Below are 27,296 nucleotides of genomic sequence, written 5' to 3' on the forward strand. Positions count from 1 at the left end.
GTATGTATATCTATGGGTTCTAGAGTTTTGGAGTATATTGTTAAAAGATTTTCCTCTCGAAATAATTAGAGAAATAATTAATTAGCTAGATTCTATAGATTAGGTACTATAGATCCTAGCTTAGGGTGAACTCGCAATGTATAACTATATACCAGCTGGTGGGCGTGGCAAATAGCGTGGGTAAAATCTCTAGCTCCTAAGTCTACAGAGCGCACAGCTTTGATAGTTCTAGAACCCCCAACTCTGGAGATATAAGCCCACTGTAGACAGACCCCCTTGAGCCTCAGCAGAAACGCGTAAAGCTCTCGTTTAACGCCTCAGCGAGTATTATACAGTCGATGGCCTCAGTCAACATTATGCTTCTCAAGTATTATTATTATTATTATTATCATTATACATGTGCCACTTGTATATTTATGATTTTTAGGCGCGTGAAGATTTCGAAAACGAGTTTGCAACTGGAGGCGGCTTTCCGAGGTTCAGCACCCCTAAAACATAGACACACACATGCATATATCGCACTATGTATTTAAGTTAAGTTAAGTCCATTCGTCTATGAGCTGATGAGAAACCCGTTTAGGGTCGAAATACGCGACAGAATCTTAAATACTTAGCACATCGCACAAGTTCGTAGTCCAAAAGTTTTGGCCAGTCATCGCCGAGCTGATGTGAGCCCACAGACTGAAACTAACTGGACTATACACACGTCTAGGCAGATTTTAGATACGTTTCGATTGATCATTAATCACGCATAGCTGCGGAAACGATCCAACCATCCAACCAACTTGGGAGAGTCTCTAATGCAGCTGTTGCTGTTCCCGTTGCGGGCTTCGAGCTTGTCCTTGAGCCAGAGCAACTTCGAGCATGTGAAGTCTGAAGCAGCGGCCTCTGGCATGGGGTAGAGCCAGAGACGAATGCCGGTAGGGGCAGCCGATGGGGTTGAGGCAGCGGCAGGGGCTGCAGGGGTAGGGGTAGGGCAGGGACTGAGTTTGCGCTGCTGTGGCATTTGTGTTGCCATGCGAGAAATTGGCATTTGTTGTTGTTGCTGTTGCTGATGTTGCTGATGTTTTCTTCATTTCGTTTTTGCTCAATTTTCGCGTCGCCTTTTGGCTGGCTCTTCCCTTAATGATCTCTTTTGTTGGTTTCGGTTTGCAGCCGCTGTTGCTGTAATTCGAGCGTCTGCGTCATTGCCTTTATCTGTCTCGCTCATGCGGAGAGTGGGACTTCGCCAATCCCCTCAACTCTCCTCCCCTCTCTCTCGCACTCTTTACGTCTTGATGGGATTCATTCAACTTTGGTCACGCACACACTCACGCGTGTATCTGTGTGAACTTATGAATGATGCCAATGATCATTATCGTTCGCGTCATGATCATGTTTGTTGTTGCTGATGCCGCTGTTGCTGTTGCTGCTGTGTGCTTTTGTTGCCACAAATAGCAACACGCGCCGTTTGCATTGCGATGCATTTCCGTTTTGGCAACGCTGCCAAAGCTGCAGACGTGCCGCCAAATGGGCTAAAATGCTGCAAAAAAAAAAAAAAGAAACGTCAAGAATCAGGGATGCCAAAGCACACATTATGTGTGTGTGAGCGAGTGAGTGTATCTGTGTGTGTGCGTGTGCATATCTGTATCTGAGGCAATTCAACGAACTCGCGTTGATATCATATTAAAAGTTATGACACATGTGAGTGGCTGATTTTGCATTAATTTCATATGCGAAATCTTTGCGATAACTTGCTTGAGAAAGCGCAAGAAAGAGACAACAGGGCGAAAGAGAGAGTGAAAAGGCAATTGATTGAGAGTCTAATGAATATATCACAAGCCTCGAGCGTTGCCATCAAAATATATTGGAATGCGCATGCAAATATGTATATATGTATATGTACACATACGTATATACATACTACACATACGTATATATAGTAAAGTATTTTTAGTTAATCTATATAAATAGTTTTATTACTTACACAAACCTGACAGCAACAACAACATTGGAGTGAGCAATATTATTATCATTGCCTAACGGGGATTTTTTGTTCTTCAAAGTTCTTGATATTGGGAATTCGTCATATAACTAATTCATGATAATTGCTATTAAAACAGTTAGTTCTGTTTAGCTAATCAAACAAATTGTATACAACAGAGTGAGAGAATGAGAGGGAGAGAAAAAGAGACAGGTATAGAGGAGAGAGAAAACTAGGTGAATGACAGAATGAATCAATAATAAAATACAATGAGAAAGTGTGGGAGAAAGAAAGCAGCAGAGACATAGAGAAAGAGAGAGATGCAGAGTGAGAGAAAAAGAGATGCAGAGAGAGAGAAAGAAAGATGCAGAGAGAGAGAGAGAGAGAGAGAGAGAGAGAGAGAGAGAAAGAAAGCGAGAAAGGCGAGATAAAGAGAGAAAGAGACAGTAAATGAGCTCGAGAGACAGAGAAAAAGAGATTGTGAAAAAGAGAGTGGAAGAGATTGGAATGGAGAGAAAGAGAGGAAGATTTTTGAAGTATGGAAACAGACAGAATGAGAATAAGACAGATAGTAGGAAATAAAGAGATTTAAAGAGAATGAGAAAAATTAGAGACAATGAGAGAAAGAAAAAAAGAAAGAGTGAAAGAACATGAAAATGGAGGGACTGAGAGGAAGATGAGAGACAGAGTAAAAGGGAATAGGACTCAGGCTGAAGAGCACAGAGGGAATGAAAGTGAAAATGAAGTGAAAGCTTAAGAGACAGAAAAAAGGTATGAGAGACTTAGAGATACAGAGCAAGAGAGTGATGCAGAGAGTGAGAGAGAGAGATGCAGAGAGAGAGAAAGATATGCATAGAAAGATAGAGAAGTCTTCAGCATCAGCAAAAGAGGAGCAGAGTGAATGAGATAAAATTATATTCTAAGCTAACATAAGCTATGCATCAAATGATAGCACATACACCAAGCCGCACTCACACACACACTTGCAAAGATCGAAAAGCTGGTTCAAGTTCAGCTCAGTTCAGTTTGTTCAGCTTTGATTCATTCCTCATTTGAAGTTTCTAGCTCAGAGCAGAGTATTACGTGTGCTGTGTACTCAGCTTGTGGCACTTTTGTGTAGTTCTCGTTGTTGCTCTTCTTCTGCTTCTTCTTGCTGAGTTTACCGACTACGCAATTCCATTCAGGCGCGCTGCTAACCGATCCGATCAGTTCGTATCGTTTCGTTCGACGTCGTCGGTCGGCAACGTCTTTTCTTTCATAAATCAAAGCGCATAACTGCCGGCCGGGGCCTGGGGGCGGTGGCGCTATAAAAAATGGAGAGCGGCAACCTGAGCTAGTCGCCAGCGGGCAGGGGCAGGGCGGGACGGTGCGGCGTGGGGCGGCGGGTAGAGCGGGCAGAGCGGGACGCAAGGTGTTTGGGGTGCTTTTGTTTTGAATTTGAATTTTTTGGCAAAAATTACGCTACAATTTCAAGTATCTTTCACTGTATTGGCGCAACGGATGACGGGGTAGGCGTGGTGGGTGGGTTATAGCCACACACACACACACACACACACACACACATACAGGTATGTAGTCACATGGAGCGGCGCTAGGCACGAGCTGGTACCTGTTTATTGTAGTCGCTTTTGACTCTGCCTTTTTCTTGTATTTATTTTAATTTTTAATTTTCGGCATTTTTTTTTTTTATACCCTGAACCCATTTTCAATGGGAAATCAGGGTATAATGGTTTTGTTGAAATGTATGTAACAGGGAGAAGGAGGCGTGGCAGACCCCACAAAGTATATATATTCTTGATCAGGGTGACGAGCTGAGTTGATTTGGCCCTGTCCGTCTGTCTGTCCGTCTGTCCGTCTGTCCGTCTGTCCGTCTGTCCGTATGTATGAACGCGTCGATTTCAGAAGATATAAGAGCTAGAGACTTCAAATTTTTTTTAAAATGTCCGTAATTACAGCGCGCATATCAAGTTTATCATTAAATTTCGATAACTCATCCCGATCTTTTTTTATCGATAAAAAACCTTATCGAAAACCAGTTATAAAATTATATCTTCTACACCTTTATTGCTAGAGTCTCCAAATTTTTAATGTATGCTTATATGCAATTTATACAATTTCGGTTTTTGTTAAAATTTACCCCCCACCCTTAAATTCACCCCCTCACCCTCACTTTTGTAAAAAGCGTATTTCAAATACTAGACACTTGGGCTTTGGCAATTACATGCATATCCATGTTATAATCATAATCTGAAAGTTTCATGAAGATCGTACGTCCACAAAAAAAGTTATTAAACAATTAAGTTCTCATAGTAAGCGCACACTGCAGTCAATGCGTGTTTATGCGTGGGTGCTTGTGTGTGTATGTGTTTGTGTATGTGTGTGTATGTGTTTGTGTATGTGTGTGTGTATGTGTATGTGTGTGTGTATGCGTTTGTGTATGTATGCGTGTGTGTGTGTGTGTATGTGTGTCTGTATGCGTGTGTGTGTATGTATGCCTGTGTGTGTGTGTGTGCGTGTTTCTTTTGTAAGCTGAAAGACGCGAAAAATTATTGAAATATCTATTGCTCCAAGGGTTCAGGGGATCTCGTAGTCGAGCAGTCTCGACTAGAGCTTTCTTACTTGTTTTCTTTTTTGTTTTATTTGGTCAATTTTTTCTTGTTTTTTAAATATATATGTTGTATTGTTTATTTATAAATTTTTGTGTGTGTAGCTACATACTTTTCTTCTCGCGTTTGGCATTTATTTGTTTTTGTTGTTTATCAAGCGTGGGCTTTGTGTGCCGTTATGTTCGCCTTTCTAAGCGTAAATTCCATACAAGTGAAAGCCAGCGGGGGCGGTGGGAGGGCAAAAGGTGGGCGAGTCAATGATGAGCGGCGAATTTATATACTTGTCAGAATTGTTGCCACCATTTGTGGCATATGCGAGTGCGAGTGAGTCAACAAAGCATCAAATCTTATTTACTTGAAGATTTCCCCTTCCAGGGAAGGGGTTTTGTTAAGATGTGTGTAATAGGCGCTAGAAGGCGTGGCAAGGGCTATAAACTATGCCTATTATTGAGCAGGACGAGCTGATTGAATGTACATAGCTAGGTTTGCAGTTCCTCCGTCTGATTCAAAGAGACCTGAGCTGACTCATTCTGATTTCTTATGACCGATAAAAATCGATTAATCAACATCGGCTTTTAGAGCCTGTAAAGCAAAAGAATGTGAAGACTTCCCTAAGCTCTGGTGATGAATATTGAAATTTCGAATATATTGGATTTGGGTTACTTTAATCTCTATACCACCAAATTGGAGAAAAGCTTCAATTTTTTAATAAAAGATAGATAGTCTATTTCAGCAAATACAAATTGTCAGTAATACGTTCCAAAAAAATGTATGAAAAAAGTCTAACTGGAGTTATCCAATAATTCATTTCCCATGGTAAAGTCTTTAAGCACCGTCCAAGAGAGCTAACTTGAGACAACTTTTATATGTATGTTCATTTGCATAAGTGTGTTAGCTCTGTGTGCTATTCAATAAACACATAATGTTCAGGGCTCGCGGTATCTCCTAGTCGGGCAGACCCGCACAAACTCACCAAGACGGTGTTCTACCCTTTACAAAATACCATTTCTTGAGACGGTGTCAGTTCGTTAAGTCAGTAAATTCGATATATGTGAATATGTATATCTAATATGTAGTATTTGGTATTTGGTATTTGATATTTGGTATTTAGTATATACTATATACTGTAGGAACTCTATTTGACTTGCTCCTCATACAATCATAGTAGCCCTATAAACACTTTGTTATATGAATTCGATTTGAAATTGTGTGAACTGCAGTAGACCGATAGATGTCAAGCATACACATACAAGTAGGTATTTCGAAGTGTATAAAAATATAAAATAAAATTTTCATAACGTTTTAAGTATTTGTCAATGTTGTATATTGTCGATATGTGTTTAACCGTAAATAGCTAAATAAATTTTCCGTATAATTCGCGCCGTTTTTATCAATATCCAAATTCAATTGTTCAATATCAAAATTCTGTAATGTGATTGCACCAAATCGAAGCGAATCGAAATTTGTGAAGAAGCAATATCAAACGACTATTGCTTCGAGTCCTCGCGCAACAAAGCGAGAGAGGACGCGCGCGAGAGAGAGCGGGACAAGGACAGGCATAGGGAAAGGGACAGCCAGAGAGTGAGAGAGAGAGAGAGAGAGAGAGATAGAGCCTTACTGACCGAGAGCAAGAGCGAGCCAATTGCCAAGCAAAGCAAAGCAAAGCGAAAGCGAAAGCGAAGAAGCTCTTGACGCACTGTAAGAATTGCCCAGTTTGAACACGTTGATTATGTGCGCACGGCCAGGTGAAAAACACGTGCACAATTAACAACAACAACAACAGCAGCAACAACAACTGCAACAACTGCAATTGCAACTTGTCCAGCGCGGCATGCGCAACGATTAAGCATTGCTCTAGTTGTTGCTGCTGTCATTTGTTGTCGTCACTCACTGTGAATGATTCACAATGTGTTTGGTGTCGTCATCGATAGCCGCGCGCGCAATTCAGCGCATTTTGAATTGTATAACTGGGTATTTGATTTCATTTGTTCACATTTCTTGTTTTGTTCTTGCCTTCCGTCCTGCTCGCCCTCTCTCTCTCTCTCTCACTCTCACTCTCGTCTAGTGCCAAGAACGCAAGAAAACCGAATCAAGTCACACACACAACACCAACCCAGGGGCCAGCACACAAATTGTTTATATCGCGCTCGCTGCTAACCGCGGCGTTTAGTTTGATTTGCACGGCAAGTGCAGGCGGGCGAGTTGCGAGCCACAGGCGAAAGTCAACAACAGCTTTGAGTGTTGGCAAGGCCGAGACAAGACTAGACAGGATAGAGATAGAATAGAATAGGATAGGACCGAACCGTACCTGAATTGACCTGATCTAATATATTGGCAGCTATTGGCCAAGTTATTGGCCCAATTCGTTCGCATTGAGTACGAACTCTGCGCGTTTGTGTAGCTCAGCCCAGCAGAATGCATATCTATCTGGAAGATATCCTGCAGGTGCATCTGCTCAAGATTTGTAAGTCGCGTGCAGCGGGTGTTTACTGTAGTGAATATATCATATTATATATATTGATGATTGATGTCTGCGCTCCTTTACTGTCAATTGCTATACATATTTAATCATTATTCTCCCTCTCTCTCTCTCTTACAGATGACAACATGCAACGCTTTAACAGCAACAATACCAATACCAACAACCAAAACAACAACAACAGTGTCAACAGCAGCAGCAGCCAGCATAAGCGCTGCTCACAGAAATATAACATAGGCTCAGCCGCCGCCACAGCAGGCAATTATCAGCAGCAACAGCAACAGCAGCAACAGCAACAGCAGCAACAGCAGCAGCAACAGCAGCAGCAGCAACAGCAATGCAACAACAGTCGCGCCGCACGCAAGGCACGCTACAATAACAAACGCCAGGAGACTCAAGGATCGAACGGCTCCTACAACATGCAGAAGCGCGCCAATGCAGCCGCAGTTGCTGCCGCCGCCGCTGCCGCAGTCGCTGGCAACACATCGTCCTGGCAACGCTATGTAAATTCTTCATGCATCGAAGGTGAGTCCAACAACAACAACAACAACAGCAGCAACTTGATCTGATTCATGCATATAAATTCGCTGCGCCGTTGTTTATAAGAATTCCGCGCAAATCGCACGCTCATTCACAATGATTCATCAGTCACTGTTGTCGTCGTCGTCGTCGTCGTCGTCGCGACGTCATCGTCAGATTTCTCCAAAGTAACTTAATCAGCTGGCACACACACACACACACACACACACGCACGCACAGATAGATAGATACGTGTGCATGTGTGTGTGTGCTCGTATCTTGAATCAAAAGCAACGCACTTAGAGCGCGCACTCACTTTAATTAGGGTCGACTTTCCAACGCCTTATTGGGTCACCCAGCCGCCCAAACACAGTGCGCGTCATAATTATACATACAGTTAGAACTCTGATCGAACGCTGATGATAGCCATAACAAAGCGAACAGGTTAAGCTAGCTTAGAACTAGACTCTATGAATCTTGCCTAATGTGGCTCAATATAGTCAAAGGTTTGCTCTGACGTTTGATCTATTTGGGGCTCAGCCCAGCCATTGCCATTGCCAGCCCAGAGCTGGCCATGTGCTCAATGCCAAATGGCTGTGGGAAAATCACAACTGGAAAAACCGCAAGACAATGAAAATACAGCAGAAATACAAGTAAAAAACATTGCAAACGGGCGTTAAGGACTGCTGCAGCATACTGCTGCATGGGCAAAACTGCTGGCAGATATGCCACGCCCTCAATTATAGATTATGTTATGATTTATATTATATATTCATAAGCCATCAACAGAACTTCTATAGTTCTTCCAATTTTCCCGTGTTGCCACACCCTCAATGGGCGTAAATATATCCACGATATCATATTAACTTTGAGCTGTCAACGTGAGCAAATTTATTTCAAATTCAACTCTCAAGAAACTCTCAATTACTAAACTTTTTGGGATACTGGAATATGTATTTTCGATCAACCACGCCCTTAGTGGGCGAACAAACTTGATAATCTAACAATCGAGGCTATACTATATACGACTATCCATGCCAAATCAAATTAATTTACCTTCAGACAGACATTGCTCAAAACCAATATGCCCAATACCTTTTCCTGAATGAGCATAACCAACAGAAATTGTAAAACGCAGTTTTTGTTTTTTTGTTTTTCAACCTCACTCAATCAATTTCGTATTATTTATTCGCGCACTTATCTATATCGTGGCCAACGAGGTGGCTATCTGAGCAATAACATTGCTTTTATGAGGGGCTCTTCAAACTAAACAACCGCCCCTAACAGCGGCCAGTCCCCTGCACTCTTCTCTCTCGCACTCACGTTTAATTAAACTAGATTTGGGCTTAGTTTATATAACTAAGGAAAAGATTTCAAATCTTTAGCCGCAGGTCAAGTGAACGGAAGTTGCGTATGTTTAGCCATGGATCTTTTGGCAAGACAATTGCACACACAAAACACACACGATCGGTATTTTGAGGTTAAGTATGCGGGCCTCTCTCTGTGATTCACAAAAAAAAAAACTATTTCCAGACCTCGGTTGCGGTATTTCAATTTGCAATTGAAATGTAGAATCATAAATAAGAAAATTGCAGGAAATCTTCGCTTAAGCTTAACCGCAACAACCTTAATGAAAGTCGCTGCACACACACACACAAACACATTAAACACACACACATACACATAGATTTCAGCCTCTTGCTCGACTTTCGCTTTCAAACAGAAAAATGTGCCACAGCCAAAAATCAATTAAAATTCAGACTCAAACATGACAAATGATTAAATACCAAGAGAAGAGCGGCAAGAAGAAGAAATAGAAATAAAATATTTAAAAATATATTAGCTAAACAAATAAAGCAATTCACGCTGAGAAAGTATTTTATATGATTTAGTTTTTAGTTTAGGAAGCTGCGACAAGGCTGAAATAATAAAGTCCGAACTATAAAATACCCTGACCGTGAAGTGTGTACAGGGTGAAATATGATAGATAATTTCGTAGTTGTTCAGCCGTGTTGATAACGATAATGAACATGATCATGATGCAATTCGAAAATTTGGAATACAATTATTTGAGCTGGGAATCATCTAAAAATAAATTAAATGAATGAAAGAATGAAATATTAAATAAAAATTAAAAAAAAAAAACTAAGAATAATATAATATATAATAAAATATATATATAAATAAAAAAAAAATAAATAGCCTAAAAAATAAAAAATAAAAATAAAAAAAAAATAAAAAAAAATAAATAAAATACAAATAAAATACAATAAAAATTAAATAGAATAATCAGTTAAAAATTACAAAGCATATGCAAAATTTAAATTAAAATATAAAAATAAAATGAAATAAATGAATAGCAAAATTATATAAACGATTAAAAAAAATATAAACAAATATAAAAATAAAATAAAATAAATAAAAATAGATATATACAAAAATTAAATGTATTAAATTGAAAAAAAAAAGAAAAAATAAGAATACAAATAAATACTAAAGTTGTGAATAATATTATTGTTCTGCGTGAGAACCATATATGTGTGTGTGTGTGTGTGTGTTTTTTTTTTTTTTTTTTTTTTTTTTTTTTATATGTCATATATTTATATAAACTTAATTTCAATATATGTATAAAAAATATATATATATAACAAAAAACTATAATTAATATTGGAAAATAAACAAAAATTGAGCATGGAATTTGAGTTTGTTCGCACGTAAAGCCGTAGCGGAGTTATGATAAGACTAATTATAAAGACAGCGATATACGATATATGTATATACATCAGATATACATAAATATGTATACTTAAAGCAAAACTACTCAATTATTTTCTATCATTTGTTTGGTTAATTTATTTATACAAATATTTTGATTATTTTTGTTTTTATTGTTTGTTTGTTTTTTTTTTTTTTTTTTTTTTTTTTTTTTTTTTGTCTTACCAAAACTTTCCAGTGACATTTTTTTGTTGTGGTTGTTTTATTTTGCCTTTGTGTTTGTTTTCTATTTTTTCCATTTGCTGTCGCTGTAAAGCGTTGTTATGACACTTATTTATAGCAATGCCAACAACAAATTAAGACGCAATACTCGTAGAATCGTAGAATCGTCTGATTAGCGTTTCGATCTGTCAGATTTAGACACAAGCACAAAACGCAAAAAAAAAAAAACTGGCTGGCGCCTCTCTTTGTGGTTCTACTACCCCTACTTACCGCCCCACCTACCTCCCTCCCTCCTGCCTTCGTCATGCGCTACCTGCCAACCACCCACACGAACGGTGTTCCGTTCATATCTGGAATAAATGCCGCTTAAACGCCCTGAACTGATAGCCAAGTCAACAATCAGTTTGATTTCATTTGCCTCGCTCGGTCGTTACATAAGTTTAGTTCGTTTTATTTTTGTCATTGATTAGCACTTGGAGCAACCGCAGCTCTACTTCGACTCAAATCGAAAATGTATCATATATACATACACATATACATACATACATACATACATCAATATACAATATTTTATGGTTTGCTAGAAAACCGTTTAAAATGTCATTTGTCATCAGCAAAACATTTATGGCGTCAGCCGATGCACGCATGCTTTATGAAAAGCATTGCCTGATACGCGAACTGGAACTAGTTCGAGCCCCAATTGAACTAGTGCATCTGCCCCGATGATGCTCGAGTGTAATATTCCAGGCAGGCATTGTTTTGAAAGGTGTGTTTGAATAGACAGGCATAATGGTTGCGTTGTAAGCGAGGGCCTTAGAAGTATTTATTTAGCGTGAGCGTTGCCAGATTGTCGCTATAAATGCCAGAATAGAATAGAAGCAGAGAAAAAGTTGGGACTATTATAGGCATCATATGATGTAGCCAACAACCTGATATAACTGATATAACTGGTATAGTTATAGCATACCATGAAATCTGCCTCAACGTTGCCAGACTGGTATGTATTATCAGTCTGGCAACGTTGAGGCAGATTTCATGGTATGCTATAACTATACCAGTTATATCAGTTATATATTATATATATATATATATATATATATATATATATATATATATATAATCAGAAGAACTTCTAATTCAACTGTTTCTTATTGGAAATCGTTAAGCTATAGCTTCTTGAGTAATCTGCCTCAGCGTTGCCAGACTGATGATATATAGAAAAATATAGATATGGTATTAAGAACTTCTAATTCAGCTGATTCTTAATGGATTTCCAATTAAACTATACTATATAACAAAAGCTTGTGTAATATGCCTAAGCGTTGCCAGACTGCTGATATATGCTAGAATAGAAACTGGGAGATTACTCAATTGTTTCTTACTATAATCTATAGGCAACAAATTCAAATCTATATCTGCTCTAGCTATACTGTGAAACCTGTCCAAGTGTTGCCAGATTGTGATAAAGAACTTCTTATTGAATTGTCAGGTATTTATAGTTACATAGAAAATATGTTAACATAGCCGTTAGCTGATAAAAGTTCCACAATCTGAAATCTTTATCTATAAAAATGAATTCGAAATGTGGCAGGTGCAAGCCAAAGGGTTGCCAGATGTCTAGTGGCTCACTTTCTCTTAGATAATCTGGCATTGGATCGTTAGCTAATAGAACATATAATAGCCTAATGATTGTCATATCATTTCTCACATCTCAGTTCTCACATCCCACAGCCATAGAGACGCCTTGCCTTGCCAGCAGCTATACAGTTAAGGTGTTAAATTTAACTACATAGATAATTATCTGTTGTTATGTGTTCTGTTCATCACACCGAACTCTGCTCTGGACAACAACAGATAGAAGAAGTGAATGAAAAACAGTTCCTCTACATAAATGCGATGGGGCCTTCTCGGCTTCCGATATTTAATCAAAATTCTGTTGAAAAGAGAAAAAAATTTGAGCTTAGGTTGCGCGTTATTAACTTATTGCGGTATGGCCAAGAAATTGCTGCAGCTGCTGCACACTTCACGCCTCGCTGCGTCGCTTTAAGGTTAATGCGACGCTAAGCGAGAGGGGGAGGGGCGGCGGCAAGGGGTAGGGGCTTGGCTATGTAATCCGAAGATGGAGCAAAAAACTTGAACTCATTTCGTTGCCTTTTTAAGTGGCAGAGCGCAGACTTCAGACAAATGTTGACTGTGGAATGTGAAGAGTGGAGCGGCTAACGGTGTGGCATAGACACACACACACACAAACACACACACACACAATGACAATGAAGTTACGCCGAGTCTTCGCATTATTAACCTATTAAATGCTCTGGCACAGAATTCTCGCGCTATTAAGAAGCAGCTGAAGCTGATGCTGATGCTGATGCTGAGGCAAAGAAGGCGCACATAAATTCTTTTGAATGCTCAATTCCTTTTGATGCCGGCTATACAGCTTACGCCTGCCCCTTCCCCTACCTCTGCTCAATTTCCACTTGAAATACGCACAGCTCTAGCTGCAATGGCCAAGGTTAACAGGTTCGCCTTTGGGCAACAGCTCACACCAGATCTGCCAGAGACTCGCCGAGCGTCGTATCTCTATCTGAATTGTTGGCTTGGAAATGTGCGAGTCTCTAGACTAAGTTTATTTATCTATATTAGATACTTATCTTCAACTGGTATCTATCTATATGCATATCTATCGATCTATATGCATAGTGATACATATGCATATAGATAGATACCCGTTGAAGATACATGGTTCTCAAAGTATAAGCTGTATCTACATTTGTATCTGATTGTACATTTGTACCTATAACTATATCTTTATCTGTACCTGTAAAGGTAACTATATCTGTATCTTCAACTGCATCTACCTATATCTTTATGTGTATCTATAGCATGATATGTATCTGCATCTGGATCTGCAGCTGCATTTGTATTGGTTTCTGTGCCTCCGTATACATATATCTAGATATGTCTCTATGTATGCATATGTATCTGCATCTGTATCTGTATCTATATCATTATCTACAATTATATCAATATCTTCATATTCATATCTTTATATCTGTTTAGAAATTCATCAATATTTATATATGTATATACAGCTTTGCATCTGTATCTGTATCGATCTAGAAAAGTGTCAATATCTTATGCTGCAATAGTATTTCTAAATGTATCTATAACTTGATATGTATCTACATGCATATGTGTCTATAGCTTTGCATATATATAAGCAGTATCTGCATCTACAAATGTATTTGTATCTACATATAGATACATATCTCCAAGTTCACCATAATCTTGATCTTTATATTTACCTATGTCAGTATATGCTTATCAATGTATCTGTCACTACATCTGCATCTATTTATTAATCTTTGTATGTGTATTCTATCATTATTTTCATCAGTATCTGCATTTTTATCTCTACGATTATCTTTATCTATATCTTCATCTGACTTTGCATACAAATGTGTATGTATCTTTATCTATATTTCGATCGCAATCCGTATCTTCACATATATGCACAAATATATGGTTATCGGTTATCGATACGCTTTTATATCTAGCTCCAAATATCAACTTACATTATCTTTAGCCTTTTCTTATCTCATGTAGTTTGATGGCTATAATTTACAAGATCAGAAAGCAGCGGTCATTATCTCTATGATGATAATAGCTATTGTTAACTACAATCGCTCAAGATTGCGTGCCTTGGTTCATAAACCTGTAACAACAATATGCATTTACATATGTGTGTATATACAATATGTATGTATATATGTATATATATATTTATCATGCATATACATACGTGCATATATACTTATCATATTTTTACAACTCTCACTTATGCGAAACGACTATGTGAATAAAACACGACATCTTCGTCGTCGTCGTCGCCTTATGGTGTCTTGACCTCAATGGCTATTTGGCATGCTTAGTTTCGCATACCCTGTAATTTGACAACGGCCAACAAGGTGTTTGTAGCATCTACAATTAGCTTCCATTGAGATTTCCTTTTGGCTTATTTGCCATAGAAATTAAATATTTAAAGTGTAAAGATTTTCCAAGTGGCTCTCTTGCTACTTACAGGGTATCTGCTACGTCGAGCAGCGCTCACCTGTTTCTTTATGCGTGCTACAAAAAATGCATATTAGTTGAAAATGTAAAACGCGCCTAAATCTTGCCCAAGTACGACTTATCGTCACGTACGTAACTCGCAGGGCAACAACAACAACAACAACAACGACAACTGAGACAACAACATTAGCATTAGCCATAAACCCAACTAACCAACATAAAGTGTTCTCGCATAAACATACCTATTCAGTCCGATTTTCTGCATGTGTGTGTGTGTGTGTGCCGACTCGAGCTTGAAGCTTGCTTTATTATATTTGGCCTGGTCTTCTGTTGGCCTGGGGACAGGAAATGGCGCACCATTTGGCAATGCGAGCTCGGCCCGAAGGCCATTTGCCCAGCTGCGTTTGGGCATGCCTGGGAATTATCAGTGGACGATGCTGTGGATTCTCGTATTGCTCGCCGCATGCTGAATTTCATCGTTCTCATCAAATGTGGGTCACGTTATCTTGAGTGAAAACACAAACATAAATAAATGCCTGCAGTGCTAGCAAGTGCAGCAAGTGTCATAGCAACGAGCTCGCAACGTGACGCGGTGTCATAGCAGCCAGAGCTGAATTTTAGTTAGGCATACTAATATATGTATATAGTATATTCATATAGTATATATTGAAAAAGGTTTTTTTTTTTTTTGTATTATTATTATTATTTTTGGGGATAGCCGCCGCTGATTAGGTGCCTGGTAACGCGAAGTCCACTTGACAACCGCAGCTAGACAGTCGAAACCAAATGCCATTGGCAACATCTTATCGCCCTGGCAACTAGCTCGAAACTAAATGTGGCCACTTGCCCACTAAATTAAAGCCTTACATGCCTGAGAATACGGTGCAGATACGTCTACCAAACACCATTGATAATAATCTAACTAAAAATCAAGAAACGATAAAGCAAATTACATCTGTACAAATTGAGCTCTTGTGATAGATACATCAATATGTCAATTATTCTTATATTGTACAATCGAGCTTATGTATGTATACCCTATATACAACTTATGTATACTATGTATACTACTGTGCTACTAATACTACTATATATACTACACTATGCCACATATACTACTACTACTCTATATACTACGTATACTACGTATACTGCGTATACTACATATACTACGTATACTGCGTATACTACATATACTACATATACTACGTATACTGCGTATACTACGTATACTACATATACTACGTATACTGCGTATACTGCGTATACTACGTATACTACATATACTACGTATACTGCGTATACTACGTATACTACATATACTACGTATACTGCGTATACTACGTATACTACATATACTACGTATACTGCGTATACTGCGTATACTACGTATACTACATATACTACGTATACTGCGTATACTGCGTATACTACGTATACTACATATACTACGTATACTGCGTATACTACATATACTACGTATACTACGTATACTACATATACTACTACTACTCTATATACTACGTATACTACGTATACTGCGTATACTACATATACTACGTATACTACGTATACTACATATACTACTACTACTCTATATACTACGTATACTGCGTATACTACATATACTACATATACTACGTATACTGCGTATACTACATATACTACATATACTACGTATACTGCGTATACTACATATACTACATATACTACGTATACTGCGTATACTACATATACTACATATACTGCGTATACTACATATACTACGTATACTACGTATACTACATATACTACGTATACTGCGTATACTACGTATACTACATATACTACGTATACTGCGTATACTACATATACTATATATACAACATATACTGCATATACTATATATGCCATAGTATATACTGCATAGACTTCATATACCACATATACTACATATACTATATATACTACATACATGTACTGCATATACTACATATACCACATATACTATATAAGCCACATGTACTACAAACTTTATATATACCACATATACTACATATATTACATAAACCACATATACTGCATATATACCACATTTACTCTATATAATATACATACTATGTTGATGCATATAGATTATCAGGGAACTGATCGTAAAGCTCGCCACAGTAGCCACAATTTTATACGCTGTGCAATCTTATCAGGGACTTTTTAATAGTTCATTATTATTCTTATTATTATTAATATTCGGATTGTTGTTGTTGTTACTGTTGGTTTTGTAACAAGCGCCAAGCTATACAAAATACAAAAATAAAAAGTATAAAAGTAAAGTAAAACAATAACAATAATATTAAAGCAAAACATGAGTCAATTGTAAGCTCATTTAAATGACTTTGGGGCCGTGTCGCAGCGTCGCTTCATCTAGAATGACATTAATCAGATCTTTGAGAACAAGGCAAATCTTCGCTAGCTTAATAGCTTGTCAAACGTCTGGCGGGCCTTCAACCAATGACATTCAACGTATCACATTCATTAATCTCCACTTAAGATTCGCATCGCACTCGGCCAGTGATCTATAGCATTCTATCCATATCTCCGATTACAATTTCCCACTTTTTTGTTTGTTTGTTGTATAACATTTGTTGTTCTTTTTTTTCTCCCTCTCTTTTGCGATTTCCAACTCCTTTTCGCACATGAATTCAGTTTCTCATCACTAAAACTCAAGTATTTTCGGGTTTTCTGTTTTCTTCTTTATAATTTTCCAAATTGATTTAAAGCTTTAAGCATTAGTTTTCGTTGTAATGGGTCATCTTGGGTCATAAATTCGTTTGATATAATGCATGTTTTTTTAACTGTGAAATAATTTAGTGTTGCTTAAAATACTATAAGTGCACTGTGTACTATGAGTTAGTTATATTAGTTACATGTTTTAAGGATAGATATAATAGAGTACATAGATATAGAAACAATTATTTGTATCTGTATCTGTATCGTTATCTGTATTTGTATCTGTATCTGTATCGTTATCTGTATCTCTATATCTATCTCTATCTCTATCTCTATCTCTATCTCTATCTCTATCTCTATCTCTATCTCTATCTCTATCTCTATCTCTATCTCTATCTCAATCTCTATCTCTATCTCTATCTCTATCTCTATCTCTATCTCTATCTCTATCTATATCTATATCTATATCTATATCTATATCTATATCTATATCTATATCTATATCTGTATCTGTATCTAAGTATTCAAACTTGTGTCCCCCTGTAGAGTTATTCCTCTCTCATGCCTATCACATCCGATAGTCTGCTGCCTTAGACTATATTCCTCATGTCCCACTCTGCCCTCTAGATAACTCTTATCATCTATCTTGCCTGATTGCATAAGTATCTGAAAATTATTCTTCGGGTAACTTCAAGTCGAGCACTCCCCACTGGAGCACTTGTGTTTGTCCTCATGTGCAACAGAGACAGCTATATATTTAGCTATTTTACTCTTCTCTCTCTCTCTCTCTCTCTCTCTCTCTCTCTCTCTCTTTATCGCTCATCGGCGAATACGTTTGAAACGCACCTCGCATAATTATGTTATGTTTACGTTTTAATCGCATATCTACACTTTTTATGCGCGCACATGAATATTTATATGATTTTCAAGGTTGTTGAAGATTTTGGCGCGTGTGTTTGTGTGTGTGTGCGATAAAGCGCACAGAGTGTGTCCGTGTGTGTGTGTGTGTGTTCGGGAAGTTCGTTTATCTAATCGCTGGGCCAAACAGTTCTCAATGCGTGTTAAAGTACGTGTTGCACATATGTAAACAATAATTGGTAGCTGCTCAGCTGCTGCTGCTGCTGCTGCTGCTGCTGCTGCTGGGCCGCCGCCTGGCAACGCTGCGTATGCGTGATTTATGACTTGATGCGGAGAAATTTGCTTGACATGCAAAGCCAGCGATTGGCTCGGCTCAGCTTGGCTCGACTCGGCTCAGCTTGGCTCGGCTCGGCTTGTCTTGGCCTGGCCAATTGCCCACACAAGTCACGCGCCCAGCCAGCGAGCCAGCGTGCCAACTATGATGCTAAATAGAGCTCCACATGTAGAGTACATATTGGATATCCGATATGTCCTTCGGTCGTATGCAGAGTCAACAAACTGTGCTATGATATGATATGAGGTGCGCGTGTGTGTGTGTGTGTGACTATAATACATATTGATATAACGATATATACATATATACATAACTGATGAATTGCTGCGCTGCACTTCCCTCCCATCGCACGCAATTTATCAGGCATCAAATTGTCGTGGGAAGCTAAAATGCAAACAAAAACTTAACAAATTGGCTGTGCAAATAGGAAGCAGCAAATGCAATGCATAAATAGATAACAATTTGTTATTGTTGTTGTTGTTGTTGCTGTTGTTAAGCACTAGAACTTGTCGCCGCTCGTCACTTAGATAAGCTACAGCTGGCCTCTAGCTAAATACACGTTTAGCTCCGATTGTCGCTTAGCCACGTGTTGCTAACGATCAACACGTTGCCCGAGCTGAGCTATCCCCTTCAGCTTCAGCTATCCCCCCAAGCCCCGCCCCCTTTTCGTTGCTTGGCAACAGCGAGCTGTTACAACGCCCCTCTTGCGGCTTGAATGAAGTGCCCAGAAAATGCGGAAGTCATTTTTCGGCTCAGTATAATTATGTTGCTCATGAGTAATAGCTCATCATCATCATCATCATCAGCATCAGCATCATCATCGTCTTGTGGGTAAGACAGGCGGCCACGCGCCTCTGTTGTTTGTTTCCTCTATGAGACAAGAGCCAACATATGTCACTCCCTCTCTCACTAGCTGTCTCTCCCTCGCCCTCTCCCTCTCTCTCCAACTCTCTCATTGCTTAGAACTTGAGGTCAAATAAAGTCGACTATGAGCGACGCATAGATACGCCGTGAAGCACTTTTCTATATACACTTCATACAAATCTGCCTAGGCTCGTCGTATTACAGGGTATTCATGGTTGAGCATATTCCTTCGGTTTTTTTTTTTTTTTTTTTTTTTGGCAATAAATTTGTATTATGAATGCCGAGCAAAGTCACAAAATGAGAAGCACGTGGCGCGCGCAATGATGCCGACCGGCTGATAAGAGCGATTCACAAACAAACGCACACACACACATATAATCATACGCATGCTTACGCACACACACACACGCACACATACACACGTACGAATTTGTTATCAACTCAGCAATTAGCAAACGTAAATTGACGTCAAGCAAATTTACTATAGCTGAAAAAAGACGAAATAATTATATATAGATGTGGGTACTCACATACGGAATTTGTGCACAGATTGTCTATGGGATATCTGCGGCGTGGGCGGGGGCGGGGGCGGGGGCGTTGGCTGAAGCGTAGTCGAACGACGTAAAGATTAACTAGCTGGTAACGCATAAGCGAACTAGTTCACGAGCGTAACAGAGCGCATTAAATGGAAATCTGTTTAGTTTGGATGAGTTTTAATTTATGGAATACCACGCCAGCTAGCTAACACGCTTCAGAAGTATGTTCTGTTAGCTGAGCTAGCTCAGATGAACTAGTTCATAGCAAGCGTCTCATGAGCATGACTATCAATGGCAATTTTATTATTTGAATCAGAAGCATTTTCAACATAAATTGAAATTGAATGAACTATTGAAATATAGGAGGGGTTCAGTGAACGATCGAGCAAAGAGCTGGAACTAGCGATTCAGTGAACGAACAAAGCAAACTCGCCCAGAAGTGAACACAATTTTGCTCGATGCAATATACATATATGTAATCCTTAAATTCAGAAAAATATATGAGTAGACAAAGCACTAGAACTAGTTCCAAAATGAGCTGCATTTGATCATAGCAAAGTTATATGAAATAGCAAAGGTAAATATTTTATAATAGCGGCGCACTAACAAGCTCACTGGAACCAGTTCCCGAGAACTAGTTCATTTGAACTAGTTCATTGGGCCTTGTTCACTAGAATTGTTTCACTGAAACTAATTCACGAGACCTAGTTCATAAGAACTAGTTTAAAAGTTCAGCTGCATCATTTTGGAACGAAAAATAATTCATTAATGAATGAACCTACACTATCCCATACAATCCCATATACTCTAACTATAGAAATATCACAAATCCAACTAGTCCAAATGAGTAAGCTATGAAAACAAAGTCGGCTGGGAAAGTTCTGTTGGTTTTTCCATCACAGGGTAAACATTTTCAGTTCTGAATCAGATCGGTCAGAGAGAAATAAATTTAATGAAATTTAAAATCTGAATTTAAAAGAAGAAAAGAACAAATTAAAACAGTGGCCGATATAAATGCGATACAAACAGAAACAAATGAAAGGTAGTGAAAGAAACTTAAGAAATACTAAAACGTCTTTTCTCGTATTGGCTCTTTGCAGAGAAATTCCTGGGCCAGCACAATCCGGGACATCGGAACAGCACCAGCAGCGAGGCAACCAGCGAGGACATCAATTCCAGCGACGAGCACCTGAACAAGCCCAAATGCCGAGCTGGCAACAATTCTGGCAATCATCAGAGTAGCGGCAACAGCAACAACAAGTCGCGCTCGAAGCGCCAGCAGAAGGGGCAGGCGTTGAAGCAGACGCCTGGACAGATGCAGGTGCAGATACAGGTGCAAGTGCCACAGGAGCAGCAACAGCAACTGCAGCAGCAGCAGCAGCAGCAGCCGAACAAAGCCAACGGCAAGTGCAAGGGCAAGTGGCGCAACAACAACAACAACAACAACAATAATAATAATAATAGCTGCAACAATAACAACAACAACAACAACAATAACGGCAACAATTGCAATTCGAAGCGTGGCAAGGCAAAGCAAAACAAGTGCAACAATAACCAAAACAACAACAACAGGCTGCACAACAACCACCACAACAACAACAATAACAACAACAACGGGCACGGCAACAACAACATGAAATTCAACAGCTCCAATTCCTCATCAGCTGTGAGCTCACCTGGTGGCTCACCCATTGGCAGCATCTGCAGCAGCATACGCAACAACAACAACAACATCAACTACAACAACAACAACGGCAACTACTACAACCATAACAACAACAACAACAACAATAAGCATGGAGTAAAATCGATAACCAGCTGGCAACGCGAAGAGCGCCAGCTGCACAAGGCTCAACAGCGTCAGAATTTGAATTTCCTGGTGCCGCCGCTGCGTCAATACGAGCGCCTGGACATTGATGATGAGGCGCTGATGCGCCAGCTGCGCCGCTATCTGATCGATCAGAATCTGTTGCGCGTGTACGGCTTCCCGGTGGCCAGTGTGGTGCACGACGGGGCCATCGAGATCTTCAAGTGTCTGCCGCACATGAGCTTCGCGGCCGCCCATGTGATGGCCGTGGCCGAGTCGGCATTGACGGTGATCAATTGCCATGATGGCCTGAATACGAGCCAATTCGAATATGTGGTTGGCGGCCAGGAGGTTGGCCATCCCGACGAGCTCATTGGCGGCGGCACTGGCCGCATCAGCAGCAGCAGCAACAGCAGCACCACCAGCGGCAGCAGCAGCAACCACATCAGCAACAGTGACACTAACAACGATAGCAACAATAGCAACAATGGCAACAACAACAACAACCACAGCCCAACAGCAACAACATCCACAGACTCGGGCAACATATCGCCACGTTCCCTCGACTCGGAATCGGGCGGCGAATGGAGCGGCAGCGAATGCGAATCGGCACCCAGTGCCGAGATCAGCTACGCGCTGGAGCTCTATTGCAACTACCCGATGGTGGAGCGCACCCTGGCCAAGCAGTGTGTGCGCTGCAAGCGCGAGTTCCTGGTGGACGATCTGAGCGGACAGTATTTGACGCGCGAGGAGTGCACATACCATTGGGGCAAGTACCATCGCTGCTACGACGGCAATGTCTGGGTGAGCCGCTGGACCTGCTGCAATGGCACCGAGGAGAGCGATGCCGGTTGCACGCATCACGATCTCCATGTGTGGACCGGATCGGTGGTGGGCGTGAATGGGCCCTATCATGATTTTGTCCATACACGACCGCGCAGCGGCTCGTCGGCCCGCAACCGTGAGCCGCCCGCCGTCTATGCGCTCGACTGTGAGATGAGCTATACGGGCCGCGGCCTGGACGTCACCAAAGTATCGCTGGTGGCCCTCAACGGGCAGCTGGTGTACGAGCATTATGTGCGACCGGATGCCGATATTGTTGATTATAATACACGCTTCTCGGGCGTCACCGCCAAGGATCTCAAGGCGAACGGCTGCAAGTCGCTGGCCGAGGTGCAGCGCGATCTGCTGGAGCTGATCGATGCGGACACCATACTGATCGGACATGGGCTGGACAATGATCTGCGCGCCCTGCGCATCGTCCACAATACGCTGATCGACACATCCATTGCGTTTCCACACACAAGCGGATTCCCCTATCGCCGGGCCCTGCGCCACCTGACCAAGACGCATCTCAATCGCGAGATCCAGAGCGGGGACGGTGCCACTGGACACAGCAGTTTCGAGGATTCACGCGCCTGCATGGAGCTGATGCTGTGGCGTGTACGCCGTGAACTGGCCTCCGGCGCTGCCTGGGAGGATTAGATTAGTCTGTATAGCCTCAACCCACCCCCCCCACGAAACACTCACACACACACACACACACACACACAAAGACGTCCAAGCTCTGGCCACGGGGCGGGTCACATTCACTGTATCGTATCGTATCAGATCTATGGGCGGGGCAACCCAAGTACTTTTAGTCTGTAAGACGTTCCTAGTTTTAGTTAATTTTTTTTTTTTTTTTTTTTTTGGAGTGATCCTTGAACGGATGATCGCTTCTTGTATTTAATCTCAGTCTATGTTTGCTTTATCCTTCTGGCCTTCACATCACATCCAAAAAAAACAGCCCCCATTGAACCATTAACATCCATTGATTTCTCTCTCCCTCTCTCTCTCCCTCTCCCTACCGAGCCCTGCTAGTCCCTGCGAAATTCTGTCCATCCCCCTGCCCTTGTCCCAAGTTTATGTGTTTTTTTTTAGCCCCGCCTCATCTAAATTCCACGCCCCCTCCCACCCTCCCCCCTCCCCTCCTGCTCGCCCCTTAAATCGACCTAACTCATCAGCTCTGGCGCCCCAATCTGACGAAGCAGCCGGGCAACGCCATTGTGAACTGAGAATGAAAACCCCAAACGAAAGGCATACATACACACACACATACACACGCACGCACACAAATGCAAAAATTATAAAAAAAAAGGAAATAATAAAAGCGACAAGAAAATTGACCAAAAAAAAAAGAAGAAAAACAAGCAAACAATAATATGGAATAGGAAAGCGAAAACAAAACAAACAAAGCACAAAACAAACAAAACTGACAAAATGTCGTTTATATAGAGCAAAGTCTATTTTAAGTTATACGACGATATATGTGTACATATATATATAAAATAGCATACATATAGATACACGCATATATATACACACATACACGCATATATATATGTATATGTGTGTAGAAATATATGTATATGTATACAGATCTATCTATATGTATGCCTATATAGATCTATCGATATATATATGTATGTAGATTTATATAGAGAGATAGATCTATCTATCGATATCTATCTGTATATAGATCTATCTATACATATGCATACATCCACACACATGTGTATCTATATATATATATATGTATATACATGTATATATACACAGTTATATATATCTGTATATATATATATATATATATATATATATATATATATATATATATATATATATATATATATATATATATTTACACCTATATATACGCACAACAATAAATTGTAAGCATATATGTGTATATATATATGTATTTATAAAGAAACACACACATCCACACACACACATTTTGTTGTTTGTTCTTTGTTTTTGTTTTTTTTTTTTTAAATTCATTCTTTCTTTCCGCAAACTTTTCTCTAATTTCGATATTTTAAATAATAATAATAATATATTAATAGTTATTATATATTATTTTCGAAGTAACCACAAGAAAAATGTACTGAAGTTTTAGCTGTGATGTTTTTTTCACTTTCTCACATATTTACAAAAAGCAAAAAAACAAAAAACAAAAACAACAACAAAAAAATGCATAGGAAAATAAAGAAATTTTAAAATAAAATATATATGCAAACAAAAAATAAAAAAAAAAAAAAAACAACAAAAAACGAAAAGAAACTGACAAAAATCACTCCACTAATTTTTTTATATTTAAAAATAATTTTAATTTTTAAACAATTTTTTTTCACCCAAATTTGTTTTCGGCCCAAAGTACGAATGTGAAGCATCTCATAAACAGAAGTAAAAAAATCAAAGTCAAAGTAAAAAGAGCAAACATTTTATATATTTACTATATATACCATATAAAAATATGTTAGTTTATATTAGATTTTTTTTTTTTATCTTAGTATATGCCTATTTATTTTGATTGAAATTCATGCCAATTTATAAATATATATAGAGGGAGAACACATACGTGCATATATCTATATATATATATATGTAAAAAGTTCATTAAAAATTTCTTCAAGTGTATAATTTTTACATAGAACAACAACAACAACATCAAGCTACAACTACTACAACAATAATATTAATTAGTCTAAAGACTTACAATTTAAGATTATATTATCAAATATTGTAATAGATATATATGTATATATACATACATACATATACGTATACATATATAAATATTTTTTTTTTTTGTAGTAGTAGTTCGTAGATTTTTACTACTATTTTGTAATGATTGTTTCCAAGACAAAAATGCTGCAAACACTCGATATATACACATATGTATATATATATATATGTATATATGTATACATAAATACGATTACGTTTCAAGCAAGATTCTCCGACAACAACAACAATTACACACATATTTAAATGTAGAATTGATGTTCCTAGCAGCAGCAGCAGCCAACCGCGAGAGATGTGTGGCGGAAGCGAATGTATTTTTATATTGTAAATCAAAATGTGAAATGCGAAAATGCAATTCTTGATTGACATACACAAAAAAGAGTAATCAAAACAAAAACAAATTCAAAACAAACAAAAAAATAATAAAAAAAAAAAAAAAAATGAAATGAAACGATGCAGAAAATAAATGAAACATTAAGTTGTTTTCAAACGATTTAACATTTACAGAAAAAAAAAGCAAACCATTTTTTATTTAAGGGGTTGGATTTGGGGTTAAATTCAGTAAAGATCGAAATCGAAATTGAGATCGAGATTGAAATCGAGATCGAGATCGAGGTGGATATAGAACTTGAGGTAGAGATCGAAATGGATATCGAAATCGTTATGGAGATCACATGGGGATGGATATCGAAATGGATATAAATACGAAATTTCAGATGGGGAACGAATTCTAGATAGAGATCGACATGGATATGCAAATGGTGACTGAAATCGAATCGAGGATGGACATCGAAATCTGTATAAAAATCGATATTAAGGTGGATATCGGAATCGAAATGGAAGCAGAAATCGATATGGAGATCGATATGTATATATTAACCGATATGTATATATTAGCCGAAAATCGACCTCTTTAAGCTTGATATACAAGAACTATATCGCTGTGGTTTCCCACTGTGTATAATTCAAGCTTAATGCACAATTCTATACTAGATGGCTGCGACCCTAGGGAGGGTCGTAAATTCCTCAATGCTGACTCGCAGTTGTCCACATGAAAGCTTAAATAGAGATGCTTTAAGAGAACTGTTTCCATTAGATAAGCTCTGGAAAGAAAAGGCGTGGCTCGATGGAGCGACTTGATAATCAGCTTGAACTGTTGTAAGTCTGAGTTCATCATAGATTGCTGTGATCGAGCATGGGTACAACTTTGATACCAGTCTATATCAAGTTGGTATTGCTTATCCTCGTGCATAAATCAAAAATTTCAAATAAAACATTCGATAATATAATAAATAAAAAAACATCAACAAAATTATTCTCCCAGCTTTGCATAACTTTTTAAAGAGCCCTCGTATCTAGAGCTGCATTCTGGCATAAAAGGAAATTCTCTAGCTGCCTTGAAATGGTTTTGCATAATCTCTATTAAACTACAATTTGTTTACAGTCTAAATTAAGTTTTGCGATACTTTTCTTTACTTTTCTTTTCTTTCCTTTCTTTTGCTTTTGGCACTTGAGCTGGACATGAATTGAATACAATTGATTTGAGGTAGCCGCTGGTGACCTTTGAGTCCGAACGAACGAACTAGCTAACTACATATGTACATATAGGGCTGGCCGGCGTCGCAGCGAAGATGATGATCATAGAGAATCGAGAGTAGTTCTCACAGTCGCCAACGTAAGCATAATAACAGTAGCAATAATCTATTTCAATTATTTTTGATTAACAGCTGTTACATGACCGTGCTCGTGTCACCTTCATAGCCATCATCCGCAGTGCGTCCATGCCACCTATGTATGTATGTGTATGTGTTGTATCTGGGCCACACGACACGACACGACACGGCTTTTTGAGGTCAATGCAAGATGAAAGCATGCCAAAGCCAGCCATCGCTCGCTGATAATGAAAATCGTCATTATAGTAATAATAATAATAATAATAATAATGATGATCACAATAAAGCGACAAACAAATAACCAACCAACTGTTTGTTACTGTCAGCAATACCAGCTGTCTGCCCGTCTGTCTGTCTAACTCTGCTTTACATG

General features: G+C 39.0%; 1 protein-coding gene across 6 annotated transcripts in view; it reads left to right on the forward strand.

Annotated features, from left to right (window-relative positions):
• Positions 1-25,651, forward strand: part of prage (RNA exonuclease prage) — a 45,930-nt gene extending 20,279 nt beyond the window's left edge. For 2 of the 6 annotated variants that reach the window (XM_089473943.1, XM_089473947.1), the window contains exons 2-3: positions 7,169-7,573; positions 20,974-25,651. In XM_089473943.1, coding sequence (XP_089330069.1) covers positions 7,169-7,573; positions 20,974-23,165 — 2,597 coding nt within the window. In that variant the 3' untranslated portion in view covers positions 23,166-25,651. Of the gene's footprint in view, positions 1-5,685; positions 5,822-5,842; positions 6,268-6,634; positions 7,034-7,168; positions 7,574-20,768; positions 20,916-20,973 lie in introns of those variants that run through there. The other 4 variants (XM_089473944.1, XM_089473945.1, XM_089473946.1 and 1 more) reach the window with 4 other exon arrangements.
• Positions 25,652-27,296: the final 1,645 nt, after the last annotated feature.

Source organism: Drosophila arizonae, chromosome X (genome assembly GCF_054131065.1).
Source record: "Drosophila arizonae isolate 15081-1271.41 chromosome X, UAZ_ARI_1.0, whole genome shotgun sequence".
Classification (NCBI taxonomy): domain Eukaryota; kingdom Metazoa; phylum Arthropoda; class Insecta; order Diptera; family Drosophilidae; genus Drosophila; species Drosophila arizonae.